The sequence below is a fragment of the Squalius cephalus genome, assembly GCF_949319135.1.
Source record: "Squalius cephalus genome assembly, chromosome: 24".
Lineage (NCBI taxonomy): Eukaryota > Metazoa > Chordata > Actinopteri > Cypriniformes > Leuciscidae > Squalius > Squalius cephalus.
Window position 1 is genome coordinate 4,622,984 of NC_137145.1, and position 16,665 is coordinate 4,639,648.

The window sequence follows — 16,665 nt, forward strand, 5'->3', positions numbered from 1 at the left end:
CAATACATGGTATAAAATAGTTTAATACACAATGAGATGAGTTATGCATAATCCTTCATAATGATACATTTGATCCAGTTCTTGTTGCTGGATATCACTCTCAGTTCTGGAGTTCGCCATCACGTCGAGTGGCGCACTAGCTCTTCTACAACTGAATAAAGGCCCACAGGCATGAATTTCTCAATCACAAAGCTTCCACACTTTACCATAGTCACGCATTTCCATGCTTTCTCTAAACACAGCGAAAGCACCACTCAAGCAATGCAAAACCGCTGGTGAATGACATTTGTCCACGTGATAGATACTTCAGCCAGATGCCAGTAGTAAACTATGGATTATTAATATTGTTCTGCTTTAATGTGCTGCAGAAACACTTAATGACGCATCAAACTTGGTTTCATGATTCTAGGGTTTACAGACATTATCAAGGTTCTTAAATGCAGAACCGACGACATGCTGTCAAATACCACAGAAAATAAGTTTGATTTGCCCCTCAGTTCGTAAAACAAACGCAAAATGATGATAATAATGTATAATAGAAGTATAAGGTGCATTGCAATGGGATAAATAGTAAAATACACACTGTCATGACCATGTGACGTCATACACTACTACTGCAGTTCAAAAGTTTGGGGTCATAAGATTTATTTATTTTAATTAATATTTTTATCCAGCAAGGATGCATTAAATTAATCAAAAGTGACAGTAAAAATATTTATAATATTAAAAAAGATTCTATTTCAAGTGAATGCTGTTCTTCTGAACTTTCTGTTCATCAAAGAAACTTGAAGAAAATTTTCAACATGATAATAATCAGAAATGTTTCTTGAGCATCAAATCAGCATATTAAAATGATTTCTGAAGGATCATGTGACACTGAAGACTGGAGTAATGATGCTGAAAATTCAGCTTTGATCACAGGAATAAATTACATTTTTAAAATATATTAAAAATGTAAATAGAAAGTAGTTCTTTTAAATTGAAATAATATTTTGAAATATTACTGCTTTAGTTTACTGTATTTTTGATGAAGTAAATGCAGCCTTGGAGAGCAGAAAAAGTGGCCTCTTCCCACAAAACGTAATTCACTTTACCGCAAAAAAACTGATTTTACATTAAAAAAATAAAAAAAAGTTTTGCCCCATAGACTTCCATTTTTAAGTGCATTACTGTAAATATAACATCTGTTACAAACTGAAGGACGAGTCAAAATTATTTTCTGTGATATTATTTTCCAGCATGCCATGGAGTTTTGAACGTCAGATATTCCTTTAAATTCTCAACATTTCAGAGTGCCAAACGAATCAGTCTACTGTGCAATTTCCAAAAAAAGTTTTAAATATGATTCATCATAATAATGCCACCATCTTTTTCAGACGATCTCCGGCTTGGACATAGCGCCTTAAAATCTAAAAAGATAATAATAATTTTTTTTTTTCAGCCACATGCATATTCATGGTTACTTGCCATTGTGTCTCGTTCATAATTCAATTTGAATTAAAAATACATATGTATCTTATCTACTTAAGGCATCTTCTTTTTAAACATCATCAGAAAACTGTCTGAAATCTACTATTCTTCCGCTTACAGTAACTCATCATTTGCAATAGCAATAAAATGTCTAACTATCTAACAAAATAGGCACATAAAACCCCCTAACGGTATTTTTGGATGAAGGTAAGGGCCACAATCTATCAGTAACTCTAAACAGCCCCGTCCCCCGTGTTCCCTTTGTGAGCTCATCTGCTTGCAGACGTTGTGCTGTGAAAGTTGACCATGAAAGGGAGCGTAAACGTGGCGTACGGTCACATGGTGCAGGTTAGCGGTTAATGTTGCGGTGTGTTGGTTACATGTGTTGTAACGCCTCCTGGGCCTGTTCTGTGTACACGTCCTCTTTCACTGCCCACGAGCCCAAGCCGTCTCCCATCGGCGGCATCCTCCTCTGCGAACCTCGGGTTTTGTCCCGGGAAAAGAAGCTAAACCTGTGAACGAAAGACGGGACATCAGCGTCATTTGTATTCAATGCCATGCAAGATTGTGTCCATAAACTATGATTTAAAAACTAGATTGATTCATATACATTTGGGTGTTGTCGGGCTATTTATTATGTTTTTGTGAAACACTCAAGAATTGTTCAAGTGTAATTTTGTATTGATGATAATGCACAGCTAATTTATGGTTATATTGCACAAAGTAATGTCATATTTCACACCAGAATTTTAAAAGTAAGAAAGAAGTTTGATTTTTTTTATGATAATTTGCTAGATTCTCATTACCATAATGCAAAAAAGTCTAGATTATGCTTTTCTGAAATAAAAGCATCATGAATAAAATGAAATCAGCATTAATGATTTCATAAATATGAAATTATTATTATATTAAATTAATAATAATTAAATTCAACACTGCACTTAGTGTAAAATGTATATATATATATATATATATAAAATGTATTGGTTTTCATCATTTTGACAAATATTATAAATATAACCTGAACATTTTCTGACAATATATATATATTTTTGCAATGTTATTTTAGAAAACAAAAAATGTAGAAAGTTTATATATAAATATACAAAATACATGTGTATATAATTGTCTATAATTTGTGTATATAATTTGATTTTGGCACAAAATATGATCTTTTGGCATCATTATTATTCTAATGTAGGAATGCAACAAAAAAAAACCCACCCCCACCCCACCCCACCCCACCCCATTTACACAAATATAATATCTTGCTAGACATGTTTCACACTACCATAACTGTATCCCTACAGCATTACTAATGTCTTCCCAGATATAAACTAAGTTACAGAAAGCCAGAAAGCATCTCATAAATGCTAAATATTTAGTTTGCTGTGTGTTCGTACTCTTGCTTGACATTTCAGCTCATACAGGCAGTGACACTCAAGCGCTCAATCTTCCTACGCATCTATAAAGCACACTTTTAGTTGACACAAAGTAGTGACACAGTGTTATATAACTGGTTACAGCGCAGCACGAGTGTTAGAGGAGTGAGCGGGAGTTTGATTCTGACTGGCTGATTCTAACGATCCTCCTTCTGATTGGTCGCACAGATAGCCCCACAATCAGCCAATCAGAATGTGCTCTTTACGATCAGTGGCTCTAATGAGGGGGTGAGATGAGGGGGCCATGCAGCTCCATCACATGCAAGGGAGGATAAGGGTGTTAAAACAGCAGAGAACACAAAGGTGAACCACCAAAAGGTCGTACAAGGGAAATAAGTCGTCTGATTGGCTGTAAAGTGGGGTCATCTGCAATCAACCCAGCCGCCACCATCGGCATAATGGCTGTGAAGATCCTGTTACAAAGAGGCACAGATATGGAGAGTTGAGCAAAGAGAAGATACACCCAGAACCACCCGTAGTGTCCCGTTTCTAAAAGAGTCTTTCAGATGCATATGGCAGCATTAATGATGGTCATGCCTTAAGATGTGTCATATCATGTCATAAAACTCATAAAAAGTGAATGTGTAACTGCTTTTTCATGGTTCATAGTGTTCATATCATGGGTTCAATTCCCCAAAAATGCCTGAACTGATAAAATGAATACTTTCAAGCTGCTTTGTACTATTGCACAGATATGTAAAGTTGGATATATATTATATTCAGCTTTTATACATGCAGTACGCTCACATAAAGCTATATTCATACTATATAGCAAATCTTAACTGCTTCATTGTGTATTTCCTCGCTAAATGTAACTATATTATCGCCCAGCTCTTCCAGCCAAATTTATCTGCATACATACAGAATATGATGATATATACTGTACTATATAGCATATATCAGCTTGTATCGTCACAAAACTATATTCTCACCCAGCTCTAATCTGTTAAAAGGCAAAAGATATTACGATATTGTAAACATTACCCATTATTTTCTGTAAAGCTGCTTTGAAACAATGTGTAATGTGTGAAAAGTGCTTTATAAATAAACATGACATGACTTGAGAAATGCATGAACATTTCTAAATCATTACCCGCGACGCACATAGTTCAGCCTAAACAACAGTTGAGCTCTGCTGAACCTAAGCAACATTTTTGGCCATCATATGTGCGCTCTCAACACAAGATCAAAATGGTGCTGATTTAGAGGATTAATTATGTTTGTAATATATGTATGTGCAAGTGTGTGTAGAAGTTTGGCTCTTTTAGCGGTACGCACAGTCGCTTTATCCCCGACTCGGGCTGAAAGCTGGAGCGAGAGCTTGGCCGAAGGGTAGGAGAGAGATCTGGCAGCGGCGGCCCTGTTTCCTCCTCCTGTTCTTCACTGGAAATGTGATTAAAAAATAAGTCATACATTTTATATATATATGTACATACATATATACATATATATATATATACAGTACCAGTCAAAAGTTTGGAAACACTACTATTTTTAATGCTTTTGAAAGAAGTCTCTTATGCTCATCAAGCCTGCAGTTAAAAAAAAAAAAAAAAGAAAAAAAACAGTAATATTATGAAATATTATTACAATTTAAAATAATGGTTCTCTTTTTTAATATACTTTAAAATGTAATTTATTTTTGTGATGCAAAGCTGAATTTTCATCAGCAAGTACTCCAGTCTTTGGTGTCTTATGATCCTTCAGAAATCATTCTAATATGATGATTTGATACTCAGTTATTATCAATGATGGAAACAGTTGTGCTGTTTAATATATTTTTTTGGAATATTATTTTCAGGATTCATTGATGAGTAAAACGTTAACAGCATTTATTCATAAAAACAGCATTTATTCAAAATAAAAACATTTCTAACAATATAAATCGTTACCATCACCTTTTATCAATTTAACGCATCCTTGTTGAATTAAAGTACTAATTTCTTTAAAAAAAAATAGTTATTGTTCCCAAACTTTTGAACGGTAGTGTATATTGTTACAAAAGATTTCTATTCTAAATAAATACAGTTCTTTTTAACTTTTTATTCATCAAATAATCCTGAAAAAAGTATCTCAGGTTATAAAAAAAATATTAAGCAGCACAACTGTTTCCAACATTGATCATAAATCAGCATATTAGAATGATTTCTGAAGGATCATAAGACACCAAAGACTGGAGTACTTGCTGATGAAAATTCAGCTTTGCATCACAAAAATAAATTACATTTTAAAGTATATTAAAAAAAGAGAACCATTATTTTAAATTGTAATAATATTTCATAATATTACTGTTTTTTTTTTGTTTTTGTTTTTTTTAACTGCAGGCTTGATGAGCATAAGAGACTTCTTTCAAAAGCATTAAAAATAGTAATGTTTCCAAACTTTTGACTGGTACTGTATATATATATTCATGTAGTCATATAATTAATATACACTATCAAAAACTATATATAAGATTTATTATTTGTAATAATAAGTTATAATTAAGAACATTTCATGAACATATGAAATACATGTATGAAATTTCTCAAAAAAATATGACTGACCATTGACCAAACTGTAAAGCATGGCTAACCTTCTGTAATAGGCGATTTCCTCCTGCAACATGAAGACTTTAGCTTTCAGCTCATTGCGCTCATGCAGGACGTCCCGCAGCTCTTGCAGGGTGAATCGTGGGCGGTTCGGGTCTTTCGGATCTAGAGTGGACATGTCATCATCACACAGCGCCTCCTGGTGGATGAGAGGAACACTTAGTCACATACACTAGTCTTCACACAGAACAACTGAGGAGACACAAACATCTTCATTATCAGAGCATCGTCAAAGAGACACAAGTGTCACCTGGTTTCACTGCTGTTAATGCACAACAAAAAAACACACCACAAGACACATTCAGTGGTTTCTAAAGACCCAATCAAATTGAAATTAGAGTTTGCTGGCTTTTAGTTCATATCTGACAACTGATATTTTCCTAAAAGTTAATAAACCTTTACATATGCACTACTGCACTACATATAATCCTCGAAGGTTTGGGGTCAGTGAGACTTTTTTAAAGAAAACTTTGATTCAGCAAAGACATTTTGACATTATTTTAATGTCATTTTTAATGTCATTTTTTAATATACATTGATATTAAATGCTGTTCTTTTGATCTTTCTATTCATCAAAGAATCCTGAAAAATATGTATCATGGTTTCCACAGAAATATTAAGCAGCACAACTGTTTTCAACATTGATAATAATAGTAAATGTTTCTTGAGCAGCAAATCAGCATATTAGAATGATTTCTGAAGGATCATGTGACACTGAAGACTGGAGTAATGATGCTGTAAATTCAGCTTTGATCACAGGAATAAATTACATTTTACTATATATTCACATAGAAAACAGTTATTTACAATTGTAATAATATTTCACAATATTACTGTATTTTTGAAATCTTACTGAGAGTACATATTAAATAATATAACATTTGAAATAGATAAAATGATGAATAGCTGTTGAGTACTTCCTGTTTCAATGGGAAATATGTCAGCAAGATAAAAAAAGGGGTCTTTCACACAACATCCCCTTTGCTCTCATATCACACGGCCAAGTTTATGACTCTGATTGTAAATGTAAATTAACTACAGTACATGATTGGTGCCTTTTTTTATTTTACAGCAGACCGCAAGCTCTCTGTCATGATCTACTGTGATCTCATGATCATCAATGAGTTAACATTTAATTCAGTCACATGGTTTGCATTCAGTACAAACACTTGCACACATGCAGACTGCATTTACAGTCAGGCATTCACCAGATGATACTCTGTATCTGTGTGAAGGACTAAAGCCATTAGTGACCTACTCTTACGGTCTGTTGCATGCTGGTACAGAACCAGCTGCACACACTCGTGCTAACAGTCGCAGATATGGGTCAGGTGTTAGTTTACACTCCATGCTATCCTTAGAGCTGCCGCTGCAGGGTTACCCATAAAAACACAGCCTCTTCATCATCCTTCTCCTCCTCCTCACTGTCATCTGTCAGGGCTCCCGGGGCCCCTGTGTGGGGGGTGAGACGGAGGGGACCCTCCTCGATCTCCAGGCCCCCGGCGAGCAGCTCAGAAGCTAAATCCTGACCCCAGGAAGGGGCCGCTTTAGTCGACTGTGGTTACAAGTGCAAATTGCAACCAACATTTTATCTGGAGTGTTCGTTTGGGTGAATAGTTCAAATAAACAACTGAACAAACTGCCAGAAAATCAGAGTTATAAAAACACAATCTAGCAGTTTCATTTCTTCTTTCGAGTTTTCTTTGCCAAAACAAAACAAAAAAATGCAGTCTTTCATATATCATGTATGTTACGGGCACAAAAAGATTAAAACAATTACAATTAATCTCATGACTTTTCGCTATTATTATTGTGATTCATCTCAAATTTTAAGCTATGATAATAATTAAATTCATTCAAAATTGTGCAAATAACGTCTGTGTTCTGTTAAATCTCATCTGAATTTGATTTCTAAGCAAATGTACCATGCAATTGTTCTCTCGCCATTATTTACCGATACAAGCCACTGTCAAATGAAGTAAATTTGTGAACTGCCTTAAATGTAACTGTGTTAAACATCTCTGAGGTTTACAAATGAACACTGGCAGCCATTGATAATATATATTTGCACCTTAAACACTGCGCTTCAAAAGTTTGGGGTCATTAAGATTTTTCTAAAGAAATTAATACTATTATTCTGCAAGGATGCATCAAGATGTTACAAAAGATTTCTATTTCCTTTTCGATCTCTGTTCTTTTGAACTTTCTATTCATCAAAGAATCCTGAAAAAATATGTATCACTGATTTCAAAATTGATAATAATAATAATAAATGTTTCTTTTTGAGCAGCAAGTCCTTTACGAGCATAAGAGACTTAAAAATCCCACCGACCCCAAACTTTTGAACGAACTTGCAATGCAAATGACTTTTCTTAGTTCTGTTCAAAAATCTCAACTGCATTTGATTTCTAAACAAACGCACCATGCAATCACTTTTTCATCTGCATTTGCTGATAAACAGTCTGTTTAAATGAAAGCATATGTGCGAACTGCATTAAATTAAACATATTCAATGAATCCTAAAAGTTCACAATTCAACCCTGGCAGCCCTAATTAATAAATAGAAATAGTTGCACCTCAAATATACTGTCTACTGATTTATCTCCTCATCCTAGATTCCTCTGTGACTGTGACTCACTGATGTTTCATTCTGACTCATTATGGTCACCATGTGAACATTCCAAAGCTTTATATCACACTTACTTCCTTTAAATAGAAATAGAAATGACTGAATGCTGCAGTTGAACACTGAAGTTGCTCAATGCATTGGAATCAAGCAAAGACACAATGGAAAATTTAATTTCATAACCCATTAATGCTGGGGCCACACCTGAAGATATTTAAATCTTATAAGATTTTCAAAATGTGAGAGACCACAAACACGAGGACAAAAACTCTAAAACTCTGTGTGGTGTGCCGCGATGTGAAGAAGAAAACACACCACATACGAACAGATTTTCAACCAGAGCCCCGACTGTGAACACGGGAAATCTCACAGAATCTCATGAGACTTCAGAATAAACATGGTGGACGACAGGCAGGAAGAAATTGCTATGATAGTGTTTGGAAAGCTTTTGACAGAACATTGCCACAAATCGACAAGCTAATCCTCCATCTCTGATGTCCATATCCATTACACTCTGTGCTGCACCTTCACTGCGGTTGTTATGCTTCCTTCTTCCTTCTTCTTCTGTCAGCTCGCTTTCTGATTGGGTATCGTTTCATTTCACCTGACAATCAAAAGAGTATGTGCGCGTTTGCCCCCACACATCAGGATTTCTGATCGTAAGCATGTTGAATATTTACGATTCGCGATCAGGCGTTCTTCCGAGCAGGTTCGGTCACTCTTAACACACCTCACACCACAGGAAAATCTGATAAGATAATCTGTTGAACCATCAAGACAATCGGGACTTCACTTAGGATTGTCGGAAGGGGAGAAATCGGCCTGAATATCTTGTGGTGTGACCCCAGCATTAGCAGAAAATTGCTAAACAATATGCATGTATAAAACCAACACGATCGAAGCAACATCCATCTCCATTCACGTACCTTTGCAGGTGAGGGTGGCCCTACAGGCTCCTCTGTCTCAGCGCTGGTCTTGCCTTGCTCTTTCAGTCGCTCCTTGAGACGGGTCACTTCCTGTCGCAGGCTCCCGAGCTCCTGCTGTCTTGCCTGACCGGACGCCTCCAGCTCCACCTTCTGCTGGATCAGGGATTTACCCTGGGCCTCCACCACTGTGATCTTATGCCTCAGGTCGTGGTTGATCTTCATCAGCCGGTTCAACTGCTGCTGGAGCTGGAAGAAATTCAACAGCATTTGCAATGCATTAAACATCCACAATATGATGAATCTCCGAGTGAAACTTTGATTGCTTATCCAGCAAAAAGACTCAGGGCCCTATTTTAATGATCTAAGCGCATGGTCTAAAGTGCAGGGCTCAAGTTCACGTAGGGCAAGTCTGAATCCACTTTTGCTAGTTTAACGACGGGAAAAATGGTCTGCGCACCCGGTGCATGGTCTAAAAGGGTTGTCCCTATTCTCATAATGAGTAATGGGTGTGTTTTGGGATTTACGTGTGTTAAACCAATCAGAGTCTCATCTCCCATTCCCTTTAAATGCCAGTTGCACTCGCGCCATGGCAGATTCGCTATTTACATGACGGAATTTGATAGTGGAAAGACCGAACGCGTCTCCAGAGCGCAAACGGATCTGCTCGTGCGCGAGGTAAAAGTGCGCAAGCAGAACATCTACAGGACAAGCCGGATTCACCATATCTTTATGTACACAATAATAATCTTTTACACTGTAATCCTTTTATTTTAAATATTTGGCATGTGTGTGTGCTGCTGTGTGTCCCTGTGTGTTTAATAAGCAGAGTGTACGCGCGTTGTGGACCCGCCTATAGGCGACACATTACTAACGCACTCATTAAATAACAAAAAAAAATATTGTGCCATTGACTTTAGACCAGGGTTCAGTTGGTCAATGGCTCAGTCTATTTCTGTTCCTCAAAATAGCAACGCGCCAACAATGTGCCAGAACACACCTCGCTTTCAGACCAGCAGCCCATGGGCGCAAATGGGTGCAAATGCATTTGCTATTTAAACAACATGGCGCAGGACGTGAAAATGATAACTGCGTCGGGCTGACACTAGAAAAAAACACTTGCGTCGCGTTTGGCGCTGCATTGCGCCGGGTGTAAGATAGATAGGGCCCTCAGAGAAAGTCATTACATTTTGATGAAGACTTTGACATCTTTCTGTCTTGTTTTCTTGAGTTAAATCAGTGCTCTAATGGGTTTTGATCAGAAACATAGTTCCTTACCGCTTCAACGTCCTCGTTTTTGAGCGTCAGCTCACGGTCTTTGGCGCGGATCTCGTCTCGCTGTTTATCTACAACTTCCTTCAGCTTTTTCATCACCTGCCGCTCCCTCTCAGTCATACCTGGCATCACAAATTAAAAACAGACTCATTTACAACACAGATAACTGACATTCAAAGAAATATCATATTTAATCGATAACATATTGGGCATTTTTGATCGGCACACTAGTTGCAGGAAGTTTCAGGGTTAGGTTCTTGTTTTACATGGACCAGGTCACTGGAAAGATACAAGAAGTCTGACGGACAGTGTAAGCAAATAACTTCTTGTCTGAGTGCCCATGTTGCTGCTCTTAAAATAGATCTGTGTCCGTGCAGAGCATCTGACACACAACCACTGACACACTTCACATTTGTCATGACCTAGAAATATAATGCGTTGCCGGCCTTTAAATCAATATTCAGAGTTAAATACAACTTAAGTTTTCTATTAATTCAATTTTAAATTATAGGGCCTAAAACTAACTTTTTGCCACACCTGCCAATGGCTGATGACTTAGATACCAGCTAAAATTCACAATTCTCTATTCCAGTTTCGATACCACAGCTAAAGCTGCAAACCCAACTAAAATAAAATTAAAACATTATTAAAGACAAGTAACAGTAGTTTTCAGGTAGAGACATTAAATAAAGTAATCAAATGTAAAATAACACTAGATAGTCTTCACTGTATAAATTAAACATAGATTAATGCTTAATAAAGTTTCAGTTTCTGCGGCAGGAATATTAGGCTACTGTCACTTTAAGAGCTAATGCACAGATCCATTGATACTCTACACATGCATTTTCTTTCTCAACTGTTCACGTTCACTCAAGCCATAACTGACTGTGTTTACTAGGCTTTCTGGGTGTCTGCTTTAATGACAAAAGTTCAAATAAGTGAGCAAGTTACTAATATTGATATCAGCAAAAAAATAATTAGGGATGCAATGATATTATTTTTGGGGATGTTATTATTATATACGTTAATATACATTCATATATTTATATTAACATTTTATTCATTTTTGATAAGCAGAGCAGGCGCTCTGCTTATATATATATAAACTTTAATATTAATATATATTATATAATTATTATTACATTTATATATATACACTCACCTAAAGGATTATTAGGAACACCTGTTCAATTTCTCATTAATGCAATTATCTAATCAACCAATCACATGGCAGTTGCTTCAATGCATTTAGGGGTGTGGTCCTGGTCAAGACAATCTCCTGAACTCCAAACTGAATGTCAGAATGGGAAAGAAAGGTGATTTAAGCAATTTTGAGCGTGGCTTGGTTGTTGGTGCCAGACGGGCCGGTCTGAGTATTTCACAATCTGCTCAGTTACTGGGATTTTCATGCACAACCATTTCTAGGGTTTACAAAGAATGGTGTGAACAGGGAAAAACATCCAGTATGCGGCAGTCCTGTGGGCGAAAATGCCTTGTTGATGCTAGAGGTCAGAGGAGAATGGGCCGACTGATTCAAGCTGATAGAAGAGCAACTTTGACTGAAATAACCACTCGTTACAACCGAGGTATGCAGCAAAGCATTTGTGAAGCCACAACACGCACAACCTTGAGGCGGATGGGCTACAACAGCAGAAGACCCCACCGGGTACCACTCATCTCCACTACAAATAGGAAAAAGAGGCTACAATTTGCACGAGCTCACCAAAATTGGACAGTTGAAGACTGGAAAAATGTTGCCTGGTCTGATGAGTCTCGATTTCTGTTGAGACATTCAGATGGTAGAGTCAGAATTTGGCGTAAACAGAATGAGAACAAGGATCCATCATGCCTTGTTACCACTGTGCAGGCTGGTGGTGGTGGTGTAATGGTGTGGGGGATGTTTTCTTGGCACACTTTAGGCCCCTTAGTGCCAATTGGGCATCGTTTAAATGCCACGGCCTACCTGAGCATTGTTTCTGACCATGTCCATCCCTTTATGACCACCATGTACCCATCCTCTGATGGCTACTTCCAGCAGGATAATGCACCATGTCACAAAGCTCAAATCATTTCAAATTGGTTTCTTGAACATGACAATGAGTTCACTGTACTAAAATGGCCCCCACAGTCACCAGATCTCAACCCAATAGAGCATCTTTGGGATGTGGTGGAACGGGAGCTTCGTGCCCTGGATGTGCATCCCACAAATCTCCATCAACTGCAAGAAGCTATCCTATCAATATGGGCCAACATTTCTAAAGAATGCTTTCAGCACCTTGTTGAATCAATGCCACGTAGAATTAAGGCAGTTCTGAAGGCGAAAGGGGGTCAAACACAGTATTAGTATGGTGTTCCTAATAATCCTTTAGGTGAGTGTATATCACAGGTGCTGTCCATATACATTAAGCTGTAAATGACCCAGAATATTATTTTGAGGAGCCTATGATACAAGTAATTTCCTGCATTCTGTTCAAATAGCTCTTTGCATCTTTGCATCAGTGTTGAGAGCGGCGCTGGAATGTTTGTGTAAACAGCTGCGTAACTCTGACACTGGATCAGACTGAGAGAGAGACTGTTCTGACGGCACGTGAGTGTGTCAGAGGCACTGTGGAGTCTCTGTGCAGTAATCGCACTGCCTCGTCTTCTGTCACATGGAGAAGGGACGCTTTGTGCAGCGTTTGTGTCAGTTCCTAAATGGCTGAAAGAATGCGTGAGAATTCCTATGGGCATGATCACGTGTGTTTGCTTTGTATCCGGTACAGGCATGCTGGGAAAACGTTCCAAATGGAATACTTGCTGACTACATAGTGCATATTTTGTGTCATTTTGTGTTTTTAATACAATTTTGTTTTGGATGCCTTATCAAATAAGCCAAATACGGTTGTATTTCATCACATTGGAAATGGAAGATCAAGTGGAGTGCAGTGCATTGTGGGATATGGAGTTTCACACCGTTTGAGACCGACACAATGCTTTCTTTTTATGAACACTGAGCTTTAAGACTACCTTCCTGCTTCTGTATGTCCTCTTCCGACATCGGATACTCTTTGACGGACAGGTTATTGAGCAGTGTTTTGTTTTCCTCCTGCAGCTGGGAGATCTGGGACAACAGATCCTGGGCTTCTCCTCTCCACACATCCTCCACCAACTCCAGCTCCTGTTCACACACACACACACACATTTCAGAAGTGGCTCATAAAATATACATGAGTGTATATTTAACAACTGACCTTCACTGGAGTTACGTAATGTCTGAAACAATAAGCAAAAAACACACAAAGCAGGAGGAGCATAATAACATATTCACAGAAGGACAAAAGCTGTATTCAGGGCTCATAATCATATCTCGACTGAATGGCAATATATAGTATTTTCTACATTTCTCTATTTAGTTTAAAAAAAAATCTGTATTTATTAAAAAAACACAGTTATTTCACAATCCTGCCCAGTGTTGTCCTACAAACTGCTCATATTGAAGGCTATGAAAACAAATATAGTGAATGTAAACATGTAGGCTATGCTATATATTATGTGCAAAAATAGGTTTAATTTCACATTACATTCTAAACACTGTAACATTACAATCTAAAAAACAAAATTATGCTTTTTTTGAGCACAATTTAAATGTACTAAACTAAAAATAAAAATGAATTAAAACAATAGCACAGACTAATTATGTAAGGGATAATGTATAGTGAGCCGGTTGTTATAGTGAATAACAACCCCGACAGGCTGAACGGGATCCCGACGCGAAGCGGAGGGATCTTGAATCAGCCTGAAGGGGTTGTTATTCAGTATAACAACCGGCTCACTATACATTATCCCGCTTATTACATGGCTACCTACAAAATAAATAAATAATTTGACGCAAATTATTTATTTAAAAAGGAGTTTATTGATATAAAAACGATTGTATTGCTTCCGCCAAAGAAAATAGTCCGTTCCGCGTCCATAGCAACGCGCTGTTTTTCATGGCAACGGTCTGTTATACTTCGCAGCGGTCTGTTATCGAGAAATAACAGACCGCATTCTACATTGGAATTCAGCCAAGCCATGTAATAAATTAGGTTATTTGATTACCTCATTACAATTGTCAATTTACAGTAACTGCTATTGTAAAATACACTCACTAGTAGGATTCAAATTCTACATATGGCACATTTATTGTCCAACAACAAATATTTTAGCAAAATATAGCTATTTTAGTCAGAATTATTGGGCTCTTTTTCAGATTTGCTCATACCAAACTACTGTATATCGATATAAACAGTACTGCCCGTTTATAAAAAATATATAGATATATCGAACAAACTCGATATACCACCCAGCCCTGATTCATATGTCTGCTCATATGCAGATATTAATGTAAAAACAAAATAATTTTTATATTATGTGAGAATCTTATGTGCTAGCTACACTTGGACGTGGTATTCTTTAAAGCACCATAAAGTACCATGTAAATAAATCTGATCTGTGCTCACTGTCCCAGTGGACACGATGTTACGTGATGGTGATGGACTGTGGTTCAGTTCCATCATTTCCTGTCCAGGGCAGGAACTTAGAATTTCCTATGTATACATTATGTATTTCTATGTATTTCCTATGAAACATCACTTCTGAAACAACTTCATAATGTGAAGAGATGTGATGTGTAGTAGAAGTAGTAGGAAAAAACAGTATATATGTAATGTTATTAATGATTAACGAATAGTAATTACATATCAATTTATATTAATTATATATATATATATATAAATGTTAATAATAATAATTTACAATCTATACATCAAATTACATATAGGCTATTTATTAGTGTAATATTAATTACATATAAAATATTGATATTAATTAAATACAATATAAACATATAAATATATTTATTCTTTAATATATTTATAACTGTATATATAAATATACATCTTAAATTTTATATATATATGTTAATAATAATAATTTACAATCTATACATCAAATTACATATAGGCTATTTATTAGTGTAATATTAATTACATATAAAATATTGATATTAATTAAATACAATATAAACATAAATATATTTATTCTTTAATATATTTATAACTGTATATATAAATATACATCTTAAATTTTATTTATATATATATATATATATATATATATATATATATATGTTAATAATAATAATTTACAATCTATACATCAAATTACATATAGGCTATTTATTAGTGTAATATTAATTACATATAAAATATTGATATTAATTAATTAAACATCTTAAATGTTATATATATATATATATATATATATATATATATATATATATATATATATATATATTCCTCTTTTTATTCCTATAAAAGCACCTTTTTATGTTTCTTCTCCTTCTCCAGTCTGTCCATCCGCTCCAGTCGGAGTCGGTCCAGCTCCAGGCGCAGCTCCTCGGTCTCCGGGCTGATGCTGTTCCGGCTCACCAGAACCTCCAGGATCTCCAGCACCCGGACCACTTTGGGCATGAGGCGGGACAGAGCCTCGCATCCGTACTGATCGATAATGCGCTCGAACTCCTGACCCACCACTGCGGCGATATCGTACACGTCCATCACGGTCAGATCCGCCACGTTCTTCTCCAGCGCCGAACCGAAATCCTCCATGACCGTCTCTGGAACGTTACGTCCCTGAAGTTCGTTTCCTTCTAAACTTTCTCAGTCCCTTTCAGCAGCCAAACAGATCCCCAAAGCCCTCTAAAACCTCGCTAACGACACCTCGTCAAGAATAAAAGCCATTTCGGGGTATTTTTAGGCCGAATTGGACCGAGATAAGAGTTGTCCCATTGCGGTTCGGTTTCCCTGCCCTTATTTATTCCTGAGCGGCGCTTCATCTACTGCGCATGCGCACAGCTGAGGCCGCTGTGAATGTGAAATCACTGTCAAGCGCCTCGCTGACCTACCGTATTATTGTTCTTGGGTAGTTTAACTGTGTTGATAAGAATATCAAAGTATTAAAGGGTAGTTGACAGAACATATCAAGCAGTGACAGTGTGACACGAACGCAAAAATATTGTAAACATTTTATAATTATATATATGACGTATAATTAATTTTTATAAACTCATATTAAATGTGAATATTAAATGGAATTTGTATTCACAGTTTCAATGTAACATGTTTTAAATGTCTTAAAAAAAATAACCATGGTTTAATATAGTAAAAGTGTAGTAACCATGTTTTTTGGTGGATTGATTACCATTTGTATAACCACAGTTTTCCTACAAATACCATGGTTTAACTATATTAACCATGTTTTTTCTTTCTTTTTTTTTTTTGTACAGAAACCATAGTTAATTATCGTACTGGAATTAA

At 36.4% G+C, this 16,665-nt stretch overlaps 1 protein-coding gene across 4 annotated transcripts; it reads right to left on the reverse strand.

Moving 5' to 3' along the window:
* Positions 1–5: 5 nt before the first annotated feature.
* On the reverse strand, positions 6–16,222 carry rilpl1 (Rab interacting lysosomal protein-like 1). Of its 4 annotated transcripts, XM_079861306.1 has the most exons (9): positions 15,670–16,186; positions 13,334–13,484; positions 10,331–10,449; positions 9,056–9,301; positions 6,885–7,058; positions 5,488–5,642; positions 4,191–4,295; positions 3,238–3,325; positions 6–1,982 (listed from the first exon to the last, which is right to left on the reverse strand). In XM_079861306.1, exons 1-9 carry the CDS (start codon positions 15,955–15,957, stop codon positions 1,977–1,979), a joined length of 1,332 nt encoding a protein of 443 aa, XP_079717432.1. In that variant the 5' UTR covers positions 15,958–16,186; the 3' UTR covers positions 6–1,976. The 4 variants fall into 4 exon arrangements, with proteins under 4 accessions (XP_079717432.1, XP_079717434.1, XP_079717431.1 ...); XM_079861308.1 differs by lacking the exon at positions 6,885–7,058 and having other exon boundaries at positions 15,670–16,222; XM_079861305.1 differs by lacking the exon at positions 3,238–3,325 and having other exon boundaries at positions 15,670–16,195.
* Positions 16,223–16,665: the final 443 nt, after the last annotated feature.